General features: G+C 43.9%; 1 protein-coding gene across 1 annotated transcript in view; it reads right to left on the bottom strand.

Annotated features, from left to right (window-relative positions):
- Window positions 1-1,876: 1,876 nt before the first annotated feature.
- The window catches only part of LOC126436452 (protein scabrous), a 214,869-nt gene continuing 196,349 nt past the window's right edge, over window positions 1,877-20,396 (bottom strand). The window contains exons 7-8 of the mRNA XM_050090470.1: window positions 18,012-18,194; window positions 1,877-4,917 (exon numbers count right to left, since the gene is read on the bottom strand). Coding sequence (XP_049946427.1) covers window positions 4,403-4,917; window positions 18,012-18,194 — 698 coding nt within the window. The 3' untranslated portion in view covers window positions 1,877-4,402. The remainder of the gene's footprint in view (window positions 4,918-18,011; window positions 18,195-20,396) is intronic.

Raw genomic sequence — 20,396 nt, forward strand, 5'->3', positions numbered from 1 at the left:
ATTATTGCATTAGTCTCCACACTCTCTACAAACTCCCTCTCCTTACACAGCAGTCCTCCAGAAGGCTGAATTGTATATTTGAAACAAAGATCAGCAGTGTAATTGGTATTGATCATTGAGACATACATTTGTCTTTACCATGAGCTCTGCTTATGCCATTCTGTCCTCTAATGTGCACAAGACTGCCATAAGACAACTGAAACGACAAAAGCTCTATACACTTGCAACTGAAACTAAGGATACACGTAATGCAAAACTCGGTTTTTCTTCTTTTAGATTCACTTTGATTCCTTCCCTACCGATTTACTCCCACTGGTACATTCCTGTGAGTGACTATAGGTAACACCTGCTCAATTTTCTTGGAGTTAACTCCCATCCAGTGTAAAATCATCTTGCTAACGAATTATTCCAAGTGGGCAGAGGTTGAATATAGAAGCTAAACCACAAACAACAAATTGTGTCTATGAATATTTTTGCAGAGCATTAATACAATAAAATCATCATGTGTACAAATTTGAGCACAACATTTCGAAGAGGTTCCACTCTTTGTCTCTCACATTCTCTCTCTCTCTCTTTCTTTCTCTTTCTTTTGATGTTCTCCAGAACTTTTTTCTTTGCTAGTAGATGGAAAGAGAGAGTGGTCTTTCCAGAACATCTAACTCTCAATTTGATCTTATGTAGCAAGATGTCAATGAAGATTTTATAGCAAACTATGTACTTAAAATTCCCCTGTTTATTGACATAACATCATTGTGTCATGAATAACTAAAGAGAAGAAGCCAGGATTGACCATAGAGTTGCTGAACTGTTTCGACAAATCTCAGGATTCTCACACTACTATGTACATTCACTGAATTGCTCATAAGAGTTGAATAGTACATCAGGTGAATATAAACAGAGCCTTGACTGGAACCCATCAAATAAAGAAAAATAAGAAATGATCATGAGAATTAATGGCACCAAGTATAACAGAATTTATTGCTAAATGCATCACCTTGAAGTTCATTTTCAGGGAATGTGACTAATCCTTTATTTCCAATAGTCTCAAAGATTGGATTCACTCTTACTATATGATTGACTTCGTAGGCTGATCAGTAGCACCTCCTCTTCATGTCTCTTTATTTTGTTCCATATGTAGTAAGGTAAATATTCTTCAACATATCTGTTTGTGCAAAATTAAAAGGAGTTTTGTCTATCATTTGCTTTGTTTGCAGAGGCAATTTTGGGTTATAAAATGGTCCTGTTATGTGAAATGCTGTTTTGTCTAAAGACCAAAACGTGTTTCAGCACCTTCAGTGGGTTATTTTCATAGATCAGTTATTGCAGAATGAGATTTTCAGTTTGCAGCGGAGTGTGCACTGCTATGAAACTTCCTGGCGGATTAAAACTGTGTGTCAGACCGAGACTCGAACTTGGGACCTTTGCCTTTTGCAGGCAAGTGCTATACCAACTGAGCTACCCAAGAATGACTCATGCCCTATCCTCACAGCTTTACTTCTGCCAGTACCCAGTTCAAGTCTCAGTCTGCCACACAGTTTTAATCTGCCAGGAAGTTTCAGATCAGTTAATGCTTAAAACATGTTCACACTTCACAGATTTGAATAAAGAAATCCCACTGATAATGGCACAAAGGAGCTGAAACAAGTTTGGGTCCATATGAAAAAACAGTGTTTTGCATAACAGTGTTTTTACATATTAGTATCATTAGAAGCAAATAGTGTATTTCCTTCATAACATGTTTGGGATACCATATGACATGTACAAGACAAGAGTGAATGCTTATAGAAGCAAAAGCAACATTATTTCATTGTTTTTTGTCATCATATTATTGGAAGGGATAAAGGCAAAGACTTTTAAATAAATTTCACACAACTCATATGCATCTTTCATGTTTTTAATATTAAACTGTGTGATAATTTCATACAATTATATACAGGTCTCAGTAATTGTTGTATTACTGTTGAACAGATTATCATATTTGTATGTAAAGCACTTGTAACAAACAGTATTTACACATACAAACATTCTAACATACAATGATTACCTATGTGTGACTATTCCTAATGTTCTGGATATTTACACCAAAATATTGACTATGGTCATTCAGTAGAGCTCTGGCAATGAAGCTCATTGTGACCCAGTAATCAAGGAGGATACAATTTGCTCCTCCCGATCAAATAAATGACTACAGCACACTCATACAACAATTTTAAATACAAGATACCAAGATAATTCTCACCAACTGCCACAACTTTTTTTAAAATTTTCTTTCCATTAAGTCTGCGTATATAATAGTATACACATATATTCACATTAGCAGATCATTATATGCTGATTATTTTTGTCATCTTATCATTTAGACAGAATCTATCTAACAATAATAAATTCCTTTGCAGCACACAGCCATCAGTACAAATGATGGGTTTGCAATACGTTCATCCTCTAGCAACACTAAACCTAAATGCTTTTCATGAAACAAGCTCTCACATTTAAACATCTTTTGCTCACAGCCTTAATTCTAAAATTATCTGACACTCTCAGCATTAATTTATTGAACAGTAATAAGATACTCAACACTTCAGTAGTACATTTTGCATGAAGTGGATTTTCATTCTCTTTATATTCACAGAGCAATTTGTAATATACTTTGGACCTAGATGTAATATCAGATTATAATACCAGAACGGTACCCTGACACATCTGCTGCCACTTTTCTGTGGCAAATAACAGTTCTCTTTGGATATAATGCCCATGTATTTCACTAATATAATTTACAACATATTTAAACAGTCAGCTTGTCTTTTATTACAGTAGATTTACAGACACATAAATTGTGTTAGTAATATTTTTTTATTGTTACTAAGAAGATTTTCTCTCATAACTATCTTTGGCAACAGGCAGGCATTTTAATCTACAGCTAACACATAATATTATGGTGCATATTCACACAGATGGGTTAACTACTTAACTTAAACAAAGATATAAATAAAGGAACTGCACTGCATATAATCAAACTGTGAGATCATAGTGTGTCCAACCGAATCTCTGATGAAGGATAAAAATGCCATACAGATATAATATAGTTACTGGTCCAAGATTTTTGAGCCACTAAAATAGTGGATGGTTTACAAACATGAACACATCAAACATAGTTAAAAGTGTGTAAAACTCTCAACACAAACAATTGATGGCAATTCCTGTAGTGGAATAGTGATGCAGTGTTTACCACACTGATGCACTGCTAACGTTTCTTGGGGTTGGTCCCATTATCGGTGGGATTTTCCCAATCCAACACATTTAAGAAAGCAATATATTTCAGTCTAGGACTAGAAAATAAATATAAATACAAATAAAAAATTGACAGCACATATAAAATTGATTAATAAATTACAGTCTCTCATATGACACCAAGGATACTGAATTCTAGAGCTGAACTGATTGGGAAAGTGTTTGATCAAAAACAATAGGATAGAGAAATCTTTGTAATGTGTCTCCATATTAAATTACTGGAGTACTACAGAAATATGCAAGAAGAGTATATTTGAAATGAATAATATGGTAATACTAAAATATTTCACAGAATAAAAGTAATTTCTGGTTTCCACTTCTGCTCTGTAATTGAAGATGTGGGCCAGTGAATGTGACTGTTGAAGAATCTGCAGAGTGTAGCTTTTGCTAAGAGGAATGGGCACATTGCAACATGTATCTGTTGTTTACAATGAAAACATAAGTTTCAGTTGTTTGGATTTATGTCCATTCTGTGCAGAAACTCTTTCTTTGGTAAATATGTGCCGACTGCACACGTGGAAATATAAGAGTAAACTTCAGAAATATACACTGTACAAATGTTGTTAAGGTCTATTTGACTATCAGTATTCCACCAGCACACAGAGTTGATGACAAAATGTCTGTGCACCGTCCACCCTCACCCCCCCCCCCCTACCAAAACACACACAAACACATGAAGAAGCATACAACATACTCAATGACTCTCTGGCAATGGCAGACACTATGTGGGATTTCATTCAAAATTATTGGGAGCAACAGTCGACTTCCATTCCAAGTATTCGTCATTTTGTCTTTCAGGACAGCTGTCATCTGAAACCACGTAAAAGGTAACAAGTTTTAGCCACAAAAAGTACGGCATCTTAGTGGTCAATCAGGGCACCAACACTTTCAGCCTCTCATTCTCCTTCAAGACATCGGTGCTGTGTTCGCTGTTGTGACTCGCATCATCTCGGGAAGGCTATAACAGTGAGATACATTAGGGTCGGGTTTCACTAACGACTCCTCCGAGGGTAAGTGTGAGGTATACCGTAGGCGCACATCCATACATGAAGAGAGAGCAATCACTTGTCGCTTGCCCAGCCCATCAGTCGCTGTTCGCCAGTGCCCCTCAGGATCACGCAGCAGCAGCGGTCGGTGGTGGCGACTGCGAGTCCTCTCCCGCGTCGTCCTCCAAGGCCAGAGGCGCTGCGGTGGCGTCTACGTCTGCGCCAGCGTGGCACCCCTCCCTGGTGCGCACGCGCATCTCTGACCAGGCGACGGCGATCCACTCGTTGCGGCTCGCATCGAACCACGTGAGGCCGAGGTTGTAGCGGCCGTTGAGGTTGGCGTGCTGGCAGTGCGAGAACCACCAGCCGCCCTCGTAGTTGGCGGCGCAGTGCGTGTTGCTGATGTCGAGGTCGCGGTCGATGGCGGAGAACTGCATGCGCTGCTGGTACTCGAGCGCGTCGCTGGCGTTGCCGCGGTAGTTGGCCACGTGCAGGCGGTAGCCGTCCGACGCCGGCCCCACGTGGAACTCGCCGTACTCGGCGTGCCAGCGCTTTCCGTAGATGTCGCGCAGGTCGACGCGGAGGCTGGAGCAGTTGGCCGCCGTCAGCCGGTGCAGCGCTTCGTTCCCCAGCCAGAACTCGCCTGCAACACACACAGAGCACTTTCAGACTCTCTGCCTCTCCCTCCCCCCCCCCTCTCTCTCACTACACACACACACACACACACACACACACACACACACACACACACACACACACATCTTCCACTGTAATTCTAACAGCAAAGGAAGCCAATTCGAACTAAGCACATAATAACGACTTTTCAGAGACCGCTACCATTTGCAAAATTTAACGATTTGTATGAAATATTAAATGAAGCAACCTGTTTCGGGCCGGCGGAGTGGCCGAGCGGTTCTAGGCGCTACAGTCTGGAGCCGCGCGACCGCTACGGTCACAGGTTCGAATCCTGCCTCGGGCATGAATGTGTGTGCTGTCCTTAGGTTAGTTAGGTTGAAGTAGTTCTAAGTTCTAGGGGACTGATGACCTCAGCAGTTAACTACCATAGTGCTCAGAGCCATTTTGAACCTGTTTCGGAAGCGAGGTGTAGCAAAGCCAATGCAGTGAGCGCTCAGCTACGATCTACTCTCTTCTGCAAGAAGGAAGTCAGTACCAAGACTAAGTAATCTGTCCACCGTTCAATCTTTCGACCAACTTTGTTGCATGGGAGCGAAAGCTGGGTGGATTCAGGTTACCTTATCAATAAGGTTGAGGTTACGGATATGAATGTAGCTAGGATGATTGCAGGTACTAGTAGATGGGAACAATGGCCGGAGGGTGTCCACAATGGGGAAGTCAAAGAAAAACTGGGAATGAACTCTGTAGATGTAGCAGTCAGGGCGGACAGGCTTAGATGGTGGGGTCATGTTACACGCATGGGAGAAGCAAGGTTACCCAAGAGACTCATGGGTTCAGCAGTAGAGGGTAGGAGGAGTCGGGGTAAAACCAACGAGAAGGTAGCTGGATTCGGTTAAGAATGATTTTGAAGTAATAGGGTTAACATCAGAAGAGGCACCAATGTTAAAACTGAATAGGGTATCATGGAGGAATTTTATAAGGAGGACTATGCTCCAGACTGAACGCTGAAAGGCATAATCAGTCTTGATGATGATGATGATGATGACCTGTTTCGAGGTATAAACCTCTTTTTCAGGCTACAGTGGCGATACGGAAACCTGCCTTGGCGGAAACAGAAATCTTCCTCCATGGCCAAGAGTAGAAAAGCGAGATCCTTAACAAAATTTCAGATTTCATGAACTCATATTTCTTCATCAAATTCTACCCTAATGAAGTAGAAATACGTACAAATGAGGTATATAATGGCCGTGCGGTTAAAGGCGCTGCAGTCTGGAACCGCAAGACCGCTACGGTCGCAGGTTCGAATCCTGCCTTGGGCATGGGTGTTTGTGATGTCCTTAGGTTAGTTAGGTTTAACTAGTTCTAAGTTCTAGGGGACTAATGACCTCAGCAGTTGAGTCCCATAGTGCTCAGAGCCATTTGAACCATTTTTGAGGTATATAATGGGTGAGTCAAACCGGACTTCACAGCTTTGGAACGATATAGAAATTTATTGAGATAACTTAAAGAATCGGTAGATGCGTTATTTTGTAATACACGACCTCAAGTTTGATTCACCTAGTGCATCAGTACCCCATTCCGCCACCACGAGCTCCAGCGTAGTGCACAGTTAAAATGGCTACCTTCTCTGGTGCGGAGTGTGCTCGCTGTGTTTCGATTTCATGAAACGATCTCTGCAACAACTGTTCGGCTTGTATTTCGCACACGGACTTTATTGAGCCGTGTGTCCACTGCGACATGATAAATGAGCAGGTCGCTCTTGTGTTGATGATTATGTCGGACATGTCAGGCAGAGCTCTGCCTGTAGTCCACAACAATCACCGGGAGGTGCGTCTTGTGAGACTGGCATTCCACAAAAGATTGTTTGGCGAGTGCTGCGTAGACGTTTACACTTGAAACCATACAGATTTACAATGGCACAACACATTAGTGATGGAGATATGGTTGCTGTGGAGAATTCTGTGCTGAAGTGTTGCATCGGATAGAGGACGACGAGAAATTTGTGAACACGATAATCTTTAGCGTTGAGTCAACGGTTCATATCAGCGGCATGGTGAAAACCCATAACTGCAGTATATGGGACAGCGAAAATCCATATGCAGCACTGAAACACATTCGTGACAGCCACAAAGTTAATGTCTTTTATGCCCTTAGCAAATTGAAAGTATACGGCCCTTTATTCTTCAAGGAGAAAACTGATACTGGTGTTGTGTATCTGGATATGCTTAGAAACTTTTTAATTCCACAGATCGGTGAAGATGACTGAGGTAGGATGGTTTACTACCAGCAAGACGGTACGTCACCTCATTTCCTCAAGGAAGGTCGAGGTTTCGTCGACAATCGCTTCCCAGGTCGGTGGGTTGTCCGTAAAGAACCAATCGTTTGGTCACCTTGCGCCCCTGACTTGACACCACTGGATTTCATTCTCTAGGATTTCATTAAGGACCCTGTGTATGTTCGTCCCCTACCAAACAATTAAGCCGACCGGAAAAATCGAGTATACGGTGCCGTTGCACAAGTTACGTCCGACTTGCTGCAACGAGTGTGGGAAGAAATTCCTTATCGGTAGGACGTTTGCCGCGTCACAAATAGCAGTCACATCGAACCAAACTGACACTTGACACTTTCGTGTGAAACTTGAGGTTCTTTGCTAAAGAATAACACGTCTACCAATTCTGTAAGCTATCACAATGAATTTCCATATCGCTTCAAAATTGTAAAGTCTTTTTTGAGTCATCCTATATATGAATCTGTATTCCAACAACTACATCTTTGAAATTCCTTAAAGCAATTTTCACACTGTGGCTTTTAACACCGAATTCCCACAGTCTCTCTCATTGTTATCTATTTCGTCGCAACCATCAGAGATGTTACATAAGAGAGATGTGCATAAGACATTGTAAGTGACTGATAACACGAGGATCGACACATCAATAGTTAAACCGAAAAAAGCTTAGGGATTTTGACGGCCATCTTGTTTCCACCACATAGTAGAATTGATTGTGATGTCGTGCCTGAAGTGTCCCTTGCAAGTGTATGAAAGTGATTACCAAGATCCAAGATGCCGTAGCAACGGAAGCAACTGAACACACCACAAGAAGACAGCCATTTCATATCAACAAAGTGAGTGAATATTTAAAATTTTTTATGTGAATAGCAGACCAGCTTACGAAGTGAATATTCCCTCATATTAGCATTTCCGTCCCTTTACAAGCAGGATGGCTACAATAGATGCCAATAGCGTACATAAAAATATTTGTGTGTGCTTTTGTGAAATTTTTTTGTATTGCCGCTATAGTCCGAATACGAGGTTTATAACTCGAAATATGTTGTTTTATTAAATAATTTAAATAAATCAACAAATTCTGTTACGTAGCTGTCCCTAAAAAACTTTTCAGATTTTTGAAGCAGTCACTGTCGACTAACAGTCAATAAGGTTCTGAATTGTTCAACCCAATAATTTGCTATTACAATTTCGCAAGTTTTCTCTGCGGCAATTGTTGGTAGAAAGTTATCTTTACATCAGGTGCGTCTGTTTACTGTTAAAATTCAGACATTCGAGAACTGTAACCCCCGTCCTCATCATCCGATGATTTCTCACAAGGGAACCCCCCCATCGCACCCCCCTCAGATTTAGTTACAAGTTGCACAGTGGATAGGCCTTGAAAAACTGAACACAGATCAATCGCGAAAACAGGAAGAAGTTGTGTGGAACTATGAAAAAATAAGCAAAATATGCAAACTGAGTAGTCCATGCGCAAGATAGGCAACATCAAGGGCAGACTGAACTTAGGAGCGCCGTGGTCCCGTGGTTACCGTGAGCAGCTGCGGAATGAGAGGTCCTTGGTTCAAGTCTTTCTTCGAGCGAAAAGTTTAATTTTTATTTTCAGTCAATTATCAAAGTTCAGGCACTCACACATAATCAACTTCGCTCTCCAAAATTCCAGGACATGTTCAGATTTGCTTGGACATATGCAGGATTTGACGGTCTACACATGGAAAAATTTGAAAACGTTAGAAACATATGTTTTGACAGAGCACAGGGAAATGTGTGCGACTGTGAAACTGTTGGATTCATTTGTTGCAGTTTATGTGACAAACTCTTATGTTTTCATCTCTTTTTTGGGAGTAATTATCACATCCACAAGAAAACCTAAATTGGGCAACGTAGAAGAATCTTTTAACCCATTCGCCAAGTGTACAAATGTTCAAATGTGTGTGAAATCTTATGGGACTTAACTGCTAAGGTCATCAGTCCCTAAGCTTACACACTACTTAATCCAAATTATCCTAAGGACAAACACACACACCCATGCCCGAGGGAGGACTCGAACCTCCGCCGGGACCAGCCGCACAGTCCATGACTGCAGCGCCTTAGAGCGCGCGGCTAATCCCGCGCGGCACCAAGTGTACAAGTTAGGTTGGTCGACAACATATTCCTGTCATGTGACGCACATGCCGTCACCAATGTCGTATAGAATATATCAGACGTGTTTTCCTGTGGAGGAATCGGTTGACCTATGACCTTGCGATCAAATGTTTTCGGTTCTCATTGGAGAGGCACGTCCTTTCGTCTACTAATCGCACGGTTTTGCGGTGCGGTCGCAAAACGCAGACACTAAACTTATTACAGTGAACAGAGACGTCAATGAACGAATGGACAGATCATAACTTTGCGAAAATAAAGAAATTAAAATTTTCACATGAGGGAAGACTCGAACCAAGAACCTTTCACTCCGTAGCTGTTCGCGCTAACCACGGGACCACGACGCTCCTGAGCTCAAAACATCCTTGATGTTGCATATCGTCGCATGGACTACTCAGTTTGTATATTTTGCTTATTTTTTCATAGTTCCACTCAACTTCTTCCTGTTTTCTCGATTGATCTGTGTTCAGTTTTTCAAGGCCTATCCACTGTGCCAACTTATAACTAAATCTGAGGGGGGGTGCGATGGGGAGGTTCCCTTGTCAGAATAACCATTCACGTCCTTTGTTCAAACATAAACAACACTATCATTCACGAAGAAATAAACTCAAGGAACTTTTCAGTCCGCGGGCTAGTGTAAGGTGTTATTAAAATTGCGATAAGGTTAAAAGAGTGTCCCCAATGGAAGTCAGATCCCGAATCGATGCCTGTCACTACTAGCGCTTTGATCTACTGAGCTTCCCATGTATGCGTCACATTTGAGTTGAAGCTTTATTCTGCTTCCACCTCTAACCTACTTACCAAACTCCACAGAAAAGGGCCTGGATTGCCTCTACAAGGCAGTAGAATGCCTTTTACACAGCCGAGGGGCTGTTTCAACAGCATGGGGTTGAATGAACGTTAAGTAATCCAGGTAGGCTACATAACTTTGAAATGTATCTTTCTTAGAGAACACTAGCTAATTAATACGAAACGTGACAATGAGTCGTAGCAAATTACGTATTTAACCTGATATTACTAAAACCCTCACAAAATTTACGACTGCAGTAGGGTATAAAACAGGACATTTCGTACTTAAGTTGATAAGTAACGGCCCGACGGAGTGACCGAGTGGTTCTAGGCACTTCAGTATGGAACCGCGCGACCGCTACGGTCGCAGGTTCGAATCCTGCCTCGGGCATGGGTGTGTGTGATGTCCTTAGGCTAGTTAGGTTTAAGTAGTTCTAAGTTCTAGGGGAGTGATGACCTCAGATGTTCGGTCCCATAGTGCTCAGAGCGATTTGAACAATTTTTTGATAAGTAACGTACCATTGGAGCTCTAATAATGGTAATTAACTAATGCATAACCTATAAATTATGACTTCCTTTGAATAAAATGTAAAGTACTGAACTTACGAAGGTTTTGTAGCAACATGATGTTCCGCCCGTCCCCCCCCCCCCCCTTTTAGTTTCTTTGATTAAGAAATTAAAATGCGTCTGACCATTCTAAGAATATAAAAAGCAGTTTATTTATCACACTCTCCTTGTTTGTGACATTCACTTAATCTTTGCACTCCTAGTACACGAAAGACCTTGCTAATATTATTCACATACTCTGTCTCTACGATTTTTCTCTCGATTGCCTACCTCATTGTCGTCTAACTGCTGGATGTCGTAGACTACACCCCATCTACCGATTCGTTCTCTTGTGAGCAATATTCCACAGACGTAGTATAGCATCGGATGCTTCTAATTTTCTCTGAACTCGTCATTCACCCCCTCCCTCGTCTCCGTTTCACCGCCACAGAATGCTTTTTTCCAGACAGTCCATTTCCTGGAGTTCATTAAATTCTACGATTGCCGCCACTTAGCAAGTGGTTTTGCTCACGTATGACTGCATTGTGTCTGTTGAAATAGAGGTGCCTCGATTCATATTTCCAAAATGTGAATGACAGCTTCCATAAATAGTAACACATTCACAGATAAAGAAAGGTCAGTGCGAGAAACGTAATTTTCGCCGTTTGTGTGGGTAGATGGCGTTCGTTGGCGACTGAAAAGGTGACATTTCGGGACAAAAACGGCCGCGGGCGCTAGGGGCTGGCGCTGTCCAATGTCCGCGATTGCAGCCGGCGGCGGCGCAAGCACAGACGAGGGCTGCGGCGCGCGCCATTGAGTGGCCTGAAAGCGGCGGCTGCTGCTGCTGCCGCTGGCGTGGAGACACAAAAGAGAGCCGCCGCCGGAAACAGTAGCCGTCCTAATTATGCGAGCGCCCACACACCTCCCACGCGTGCGGACATTTCAGCTGCCAACTGTTCAGATAAGCGAGAGCACACAGCTGCTGCGCGCATCCGTTTCGTCTTCATTGTGTTGACCACGAGGCTATAACGCGGTCTTCTTCATTTTCACTTGTTTTTGGGCGGTCGCACCTGTCTGCATGTACATTCTCAGCGCTTTCAGCATTATGTGTTTGAACTGAACTCCATCCGAACAGGCTTTGGAAGGTCCAACGGTACCGATCGACCCCCATGACATCCTAAGCCGATCGTCGTCACTGGATGCGGATATGGAAGGGCACGTGTTCAGCACACCGCTCTCCCTGCCGTTGTCAGTTCTCATTGACCAGAGCCACTACTTCTTAAACAATTAGCTCCTCCGGTGGCCTCACGAGGACTGAGTGCATCCCACTTGCCAAGCGTTCTCGGCCGACCCGGACGGTCACACGTCCCACTGCTATGAAAGTCTGACAGCGATTAACTTCGGTATTCTGACGGGGACAGGTGTTACCACTGCGGCAAGGCTGTTGGCTCTTACGTACATGTGCCATCAAAACTGTAGGATTCCATAACGCAAAGGAAATAATAGGAGAAACATTGCGAAAATGTAAAAACCCTACGGGTTAGGCGAGAGCGCTAATGCGCTGCTTCCTGGACTCGGGTAGGCGCGCCGGCCCCGGATCGAATCTGCCCGCCGGCTTAACGACGGAGGCCGGTCTGCTGGCCAGCCTGGATGTGGTTTTTAGGCGGTGTTCCACATCCCACTAGGTGAATACCGGGCTGGTCGCCACGTCTTGCCTCAGCTACACGGCTCGCAGACATCTGAAAGCATTCGCACTACTCCATGGATTACACTTGACACAGAAAGTTGGGATACACTGATTCCATCCCGGGGAGGGGGGGGGGGGGGGGGGGGTACGGGGTGGCGGCAGGAAGGGCATCCGGCCACCCCTTAAATTAACCTTGCCAATTACGATTAACCACGCCGACCCTGCGTCATTTCGGGAAAAAGGCACAAGCAAAAGAAAGAAAGAAAGATTGCGAAAATGTAAAAGAAGCTAACGTACACTCCTGGAAATGGAAAAAAGAACACATTGACACCGGTATGTCAGACCCACCATACTTGCTCCGGACACTGCGAGAGGGCTGTACAAGCAATGATCACACGCACGGCACAGCGGACACACCAGGAACCGCGGTGTTGGCCGTCGAATGGCGCTAGCTGCGCAGCATTTGTGCACCGCCGCCGTCAGTGTCAGCCAGTTTGCCGTGGCATACGGAGCTCCATCGCAGTCTTTAACACTGGTAGCATGCCGCGACAGCGTGGACGTGAACCGTATGTGCAGTTGACGGACTTTGAGCGAGGGCGTATAGTGGGCATGCGGGAGGCCGGGTGGACGTACCGGCGAATTGCTCAACACGTGGGGCGTGAGGTCTCCACAGTACATCGATGTTGTCGCCAGTGGTCGGCGGAAGGTGCACGTGCCCGTCGACCTGGGACCGGAGCGCAGCGACGCACGGATGCACGCCAAGACCGTAGGATCCTACGCAGTGCCGTAGGGGACCGCACCGCCACTTCCCAGCAAATTAGGGAGACTGTTGCTCCTGGGGTATCGGCGAGGACCATTCGCAACCGTCTCCATGAAGCTGGGCTACGGTCCCGCACACCGTTAGGCCGTCTTCCGCTCACGCCCCAACATCGTGCAGCCCGCCTCCAGTGGTGTCGCGACAGGCGTGAATGGAGGGACGAATGGAGACGTGTCGTCTTCAGCGATGAGAGTCGCTTCTGCCTTGGTGCCAATGATGGTCGTATGCGTGTTTGGCGCCGTGCAGGTGAGCGCCACAATCAGGACTGCATATGACCGAGGCACACAGGGCCAACACCCGGCATCATGGTGTGGGGAGCGATCTCCTACACTGGCCGTACACCACTGGTGATCGTCGAGGGGACACTGAATAGTGCACAGTACATCCAAACCGTCATCGAACCCATCGTTCTACCATTCCTAGACCGGCAAGGGAACTTGCTGTTCCAACAGGACAATGCACGTCCGCATGTATCCCGTGCCACCCAACGTGCTCTAGAAGGTGTAAGTCAACTACCCTGGCCAGCAAGATCTCCGGATCTGACCCCCATTGAGCATGTTTGGGACTGGATGAAGCGTCGTCTCACGCGGTCTGCACGTCCAGCACGAACGCTGATCCAACTGAGGCGCCAGGTGGAAATGGCATGGCAAGCCGTTCCACAGGACTACATCCAGCATCTCTACGATCGTCTCCATGGGAGAATAGCAGCCTGCATTGCTGCGAAAGGTGGATATACACTGTACTAGTGCCGACATTGTGCATGCTCTGTTGCCTGTGTCTATGTGCCTGTGGTTCTGTCAGTGTGATCATGTGATGTATCTGACCCCAGGAATGTGTCAATAAAGTTTCCCTTTCCTGGGACAATGAATTCACGGTGTTCTTATTTCAATTTCCAGGAGTGTAGATGTTGAGTGTGATATTGACGTCGTTGCAGGACGATTACTGTTCACAATATACACCGTCCGTCCAAAACGTTCACAGATTGATTTCGTTCCTGGCGTATGAGCATCGTCAGCGCACTATTTACGGTGACAGCTTGAACTAACGATTGTAAACAATAGACATGCATTCGAGTAGTCGTTGTGAGCGGGCGCTGTTAAATTGTGCACGTGCGGCCCTAACGTGTCGTCGTTGTTCCATAAATCGCAGTGCAGTAACATCCCTAAATGAAGTGCTCAAGGCCATATCTAGAATGTTTCGAAGAAGGTAGAAGTGTGCACAAAGTTTGTTCCGCACACCCTGACCCCCGAAAAAAATACAACGTCGCGTCAACAGCTGCAGCATCCTGACTTAATTGCAAAACATGGACAATTTTTTTCTGGAAAAAAATCATCAGCTGTGACGAGACTTGGTGTTATCAATACGAGCCAATCAAAAAACGAAATGCAGAAATTCACGCGAAGGGTCAACACTTTGACGAAATAACCGACATTTATGCAAATGTGATGCGTGAGTTGAAGATCCCACAATTATACGAAATTTATATGCGTTGAATTCACGTAAGGAGAGGGGGGGGGGGGATGAAGACTATGTGCACCGCCTGAAGCACTAAAATCCCCATCTTAACTTCAGAAAGAAAGTTTCACATATCATCCCACACTAAAACCACTGTGCAATAAAAATGGCGCATTCCCAGAAGAGACTATATGTTCCGGGTTTCCTGCACAGTTCTGGTATGGTATGGATGATAGGTGCATCACAGTGTGTGAATGAAATGCCGCGACAACTGGCAACATACTCCAAAGTTGCAGAAATTTATAAGGAGTATCGAGACTCGCTGCTGTATGATATTAATTTTTATTTTCTTCACTTTCACCACAGATCCGTTTCAGTTAAACTGCCATGATCCAGTGAGTACGATGTGGATGACATTAGTCTCGTTGTACATATTATGAATTGCTAGTTACGTATGTGTTCTCTAGATAGACTGACATTCTGTGACAATTGTATTTTTACTGTCGTTCTGTATTTGACAAATTAAGGTTGTAATTAGTTTGTTATCCAGTTATATAGCTATGATATCATGCGTTTACTAAAACAAACACTGTTATGCAGATGACGTTTATATTATTTAGTTGTTCCACGATCGCTATAAATATATACTCATATACTATTATGAACATACAGCAACCATTGATATACACATGGCCAACTTTATAACAGTGCTTATACTTTGTAAACATATGACATTGTAGCAACAGAACTGTCAAATTACTGTCATAACAAATTAATTACCACCGTAATTCAGCAAATATAGAACGACAGCTAAATATACTTGCCGACAATGTAATATGAATCTCAGACCATCTAGACATTTATACATAAGTAGCAATCCTTGGTCAATGTTCCACTGTAACATAAAAATGTATAATGAAAATAATGCCACACACACTGCACGGCAGGTCGCTCGATAATGGCAGTTTAGTCGAAACAGATCTGTAGTGGAAGTGAAAGAAATAAAAATTAACAACACACAGCAGCGTCTGGACACCCCTTATAAAATACGTCACTTGCTGACTTATACTATGCTGGAGGCCCTATGGAACACTATCTACTGTGAAATTTAACACATTGAAGACTAAAAAGTGGAAAGTAATTGTTACTTAAGTAAAAATAAATTTTTAATTTAACACGTTTTTAAAAAGGGCCAAGAAGGGTAAAATAATTTCTGCTAGCCCCATATAGTAAAAACGTGGGGCGCATAGACAGGATGTGAGCTACTTTTGCATGTACGTGTTTTTCGTTATAAATCTTACAAATGTTGTCACAGCTACTAAAAATTCACAAGCACAAATTTCCAGGACTGTCTTTGTGGGGTGAGGGATCTGCATGGGGCTAACATAAATTATGTTATACTTTTTATCCCCATTGAACAACGCGTTATATTAAAAATTTATTTTTATTCTTCTGCTTCACTTCCTATGTTTGGCCAATTGCCTGCTATCTTCCAGAGCGCCGCTGGGTCGCCGGGCGGTCTAGGGCGTCTTGTCACGCCCCCCCCCCCCCCCCCCCCCCCGCCCGCCTTCCCCGTCGGAGGTTCGAGTCCTCCCTCGGGTACGGGTGTGTATGTGCCGTCCTTAGCGTAAGTTGTAAGTTAGTTTAAGTTGGATTACGTGGTGTATAAGCTGAGGCAGGTCCCATAACACCTTACCACAAATTTCCAAAATTTTTCTAGAGCGTTTATTTTGGTATCGATAGCTACGATGCCACAACGTAGGTCCGCTCTGCTAGGTTGGCACTACGAGAGACACCGACGACAGCGCCCTCTAGCCGGTGCTGTCGAGGTCTACGAGCTGCGCGACTGCTTCAGCCAATTTGATCAGGTGCAGCCAGCCAGGACACTTCGCTTCAACTTCGCACCACCTTGCAAGTTATGTAATATATTTGCATATGTTATCCGCAAGTAAAGGTGCTTTAACTGTGTCTGCAGTACCGAGAGATTAGTACCGACTTGTATTACATTTTCCCGTTCCTACCCACGCACCGCCTTCCAGGTGGGATACAAAATTTATAATTTAGAGCTTTTGGTTCAAATGGTTCAGATGGCTCTGAGCACTATGCGACTTAACTTCAGAGGTCATCAGTCGCCTAGAACTTAGAACTAATTAAATCTAACTAACCTAAGGACATCACATACATCCATGTCCGAGGCAGGATTCAAACCTGCGACCGTAGCGCCTAGAACCGCACGGCCATTCCAGCCGGCTTAGAACTTTTATCGGAAATCTTTCACCACCCATCATTTTCTCCTATTTTCCTTCCTATATTCCTAAATGTTCATTTCTATATCGATCTTCCCTTTACAACCTACCACTCTGCCATAAATCCTCTCAATTAATAAATTAATCAACCTTCCACTGCCGGCCTTGTGGCCGAGCGGTTCTAGGCGCTGCAGTCTGGAACCGCGCAACCGCTACGGTCGCACGTTCGAATCCTGCCTCGGGCATGGATGTGTGTCATGTCCTTAGGTTAGTTAGGTTTAAGTAGTGCTAAGTTCTAGGGGACTGATGACCTCAGAAGTTAAGTCCGATAGTGCTCAGAGCCATTTGAACCATTTTTAAACCTTCCACTCTTGTTAGGAATCTCATTTCCTGTTCAAATGGTTCAAATCGCTCTGAGCACTATGTGACTTAACATCGTAGGTCATCAGTCCCCTAGAACTTAGAACTACTTAAACCTAACTAACCTAAGGACATCACACACATCCATGCCCGAGGCAGGATTCGAACCTGCGACCGTAGCAGTCCCGCGGTTCCGGACTGCAGCGCCTAGAACCGCACGGCCACCGCGGCCGGCCCCATTTCCTGTATTCTACTTTCTTGTCGTCTTGCTGTTGTCCACCATTCACTTCCATAAGTAAGGGTTGGCACTGCTATTGTTTTATAAAACTTCAGCTGGGTTTATTTCCTGGCTTTATATTTCATTTAAATAATTATTTAGAACTTAAAAAAAGTGTTTATGTCTTGCTATCGAGGAAGCTAATTCGGGAGAATGAACAAAAAAATAAATAAAAAGCGTCTGCATCAGTGCAGTACTTTATGAGCTGTCCGCCCCCGGTAGCTGAGTGGTCAGCGTGACAGAATGTCAATCCTAAGGGCCCGGGTTCGATTCCCGGCTGGGTCGGACATTTTCTCTGCTCAGGGACTGGGTGTTGTGTTATCCTAATCATCCTCATTTCATCCCCATCGACGTGCGAGTCGCCGAAGTGGCGTCAAATCGAAAGATTTGCACCCGGCGAACGGTCTACCCGACGGGATGCCCTATTCACACGACATTTATTTATTTTACTTTATTAGATGCTACGCTACATTGTAGCAGAGGCAGTGGACTACTGACCGGCGGGTGAGCCGAAGCCGGCGGCGTACTCTTGCCAGCGGCGGTTGAAGTCCTCGGAACCGTCGACGCGGCGCTGCACGACGGTCCAGCCGCGGTCGCACCACGCCAGCAGCGGCCGCGACAGCCCGTCCGGGCTCAGCAGCTGCAGGCCGGAGGCGTCGCCCGCCGCCGCCGCCGAGCAGTCTACGAACACACAACGCACCGCTCCGTCAGCCAAACAGGCGCAGAACCAGCTGTGGCTGTGCGCACTTCACAGGGTGTAAATACACCGACACCGACACACACTCTCAATGTAAGCAGTAGCCGAGGTAGTAGCAAGGCGGCGTTGTATACAGCCATCCCCGGCACCCCAGCTCCGCGTGTTGTTCAGCCAGCACACAGCGCAAGCAGTAAAGGTAATTTTCAAACAAGAATTAAAGGTCAGAGAGGAAAAATAAATGCTTTAATGTTGCCTGTGACAACCGTTATTTCGTCAGGGTCGAAGAAGAACTTGGAAGACTGTAAGTAGGCTGTTTAGGTTTTTATGTCGGTAACGCCACGTAGCGCTCTATATGAAAATCACTGACTGTGCTGTGTGCAGTCTGTGGCTGGTTTGCATTGTTGGAATTTGCTATTGTAGTGTTGGGCAGTTGGCTGTTAACAGTGCGTAGCGTTGCGCAGTTGGAGGTGAGCCGCCAGCAGTGGTGGATGTGGGGGAGACAGATGGCAGAATTTTAAGAGCGGACGATCTGGACGTGTGTGCTCCAGGAAGAGTAAATTTGTAATACTGGATATCATGAACTGATATATATATTATGACTTTTAAACACTATTAACGTAAATACATTGCTTATTCCTTATCAAAATCTTTCATTTGCTAACTATGCCTATCAGTAGTTAGAATCTTTTATTCAGCTGGCAGTATTGGCACACGCTGTATTGCAGTAGTTTGAGTAACGAAGATTTTTTGAGGTAAGTCATTCATGAAAGGTATAGATTATTGTTAGTCAGGGCCATTCTTTTGTAGGGATTTTTGGAAGTCAGATTGCGTTGCGCTAAAAATATTGTGTGCCAGTTTAAGCACAGTCATTTATAATTTTTCTAAGGGGACGTTTCAAGATCAATCGAATGATACGCATAGTGTCTAGATAGTGAATTATAGGATGAATATCAACGAAAGTAAAGTGAATTATAACAGAACGTCAACGAAAGTAAAAGAGTTAGTAGTAGAATTAAATTAAGGAATTGTACTATGAAATGAGGTACTGTAAATAGTGTACAAGTTTTGCTATTTGGGTAGCAACATAACTGACGATGGCTGAAGTAGAGAGGATATAAAATGCAGACTCGTTATAGTACGAAAAGCCTTCCCTTAAAAGAGGAATTTTTCAACATCTGTATAAGGGAATCTCCAGACTGGCTAAATCATAATCGCCTAGTCCAAACAGCTCATGATAAAATTTAGTAAATCTGGTGAGGGTTTGATCCTATACTGTAGGTGTCGCTGAAGAGGGCATTTTTAGAAATTTCACATGTAAATGTGTGAAATAGGAGACGAAAATTTTTAACAAAATTTCACTTCTCGATTAGATACAAAGAAATGCGTGTTAGGGGATTAAAGTAGCTACGGAAATATCACAAAAAGAACGCAAAAGACACGATTTAAAGAAAATCTTGACTGTAACTACCAGAATCGTTTTCTGATCAGAAGCACATTCGCAAAACACCATGCTTCTATGGTCTTAATTAGCGTAAAAAGTTTGGAAAGAATTGCAATTTGTGAACAACACAGAAATTCCATTAAAGGAAAACAAAAATGTGCACGCCATAATGTCAGGACGGCCATTTGCAACAATGGCCGAAGAACTGGATAATTTTATATGACAAGGCGCTTCATACCCTCAAGAATGTTATTGAAAATGATGATTTAGTTTTGGTCACGGTGGGACAGAAGCCCATCCAATTCTTGTGTTTTTGTTGTGGTCTTCAGGCTGAAGACTAGTTTCACGCACCTATCCATGTGAGTCTATTATGTGTTATGTATCATCGTCCCTTGACAAAACTAACAAACTGGTCAGTCTCTTATCAAAAGCACACCTGGCCAGGCAAATATCCAGGTTTATTATGTAAGAGGGTAAGAAGGTCAAAGACTTTTAGTGTCCCTCCCAGAACACACCTCCCTTCCCCCAAATGTAACTTACCTCGCCATAAATGCCCATCATTTTAATTATAATATCAGTACAAGAAGTAAAATGTATTAGTATAATCATAATACTTTTTTATATCAGTGTTTCGTACAGTGTTTTCAGCTTTTTTGCGGCGGATGACATGACCCCCACGGATCCACACCTTATCCTAGCTTAACTGAAACATCTTCGTGGAAGGAGAACATTTTTATTCATTGTA

This window comes from Schistocerca serialis, chromosome 1 (assembly GCF_023864345.2).
Source record: "Schistocerca serialis cubense isolate TAMUIC-IGC-003099 chromosome 1, iqSchSeri2.2, whole genome shotgun sequence".
NCBI classification, from domain to species: domain Eukaryota; kingdom Metazoa; phylum Arthropoda; class Insecta; order Orthoptera; family Acrididae; genus Schistocerca; species Schistocerca serialis.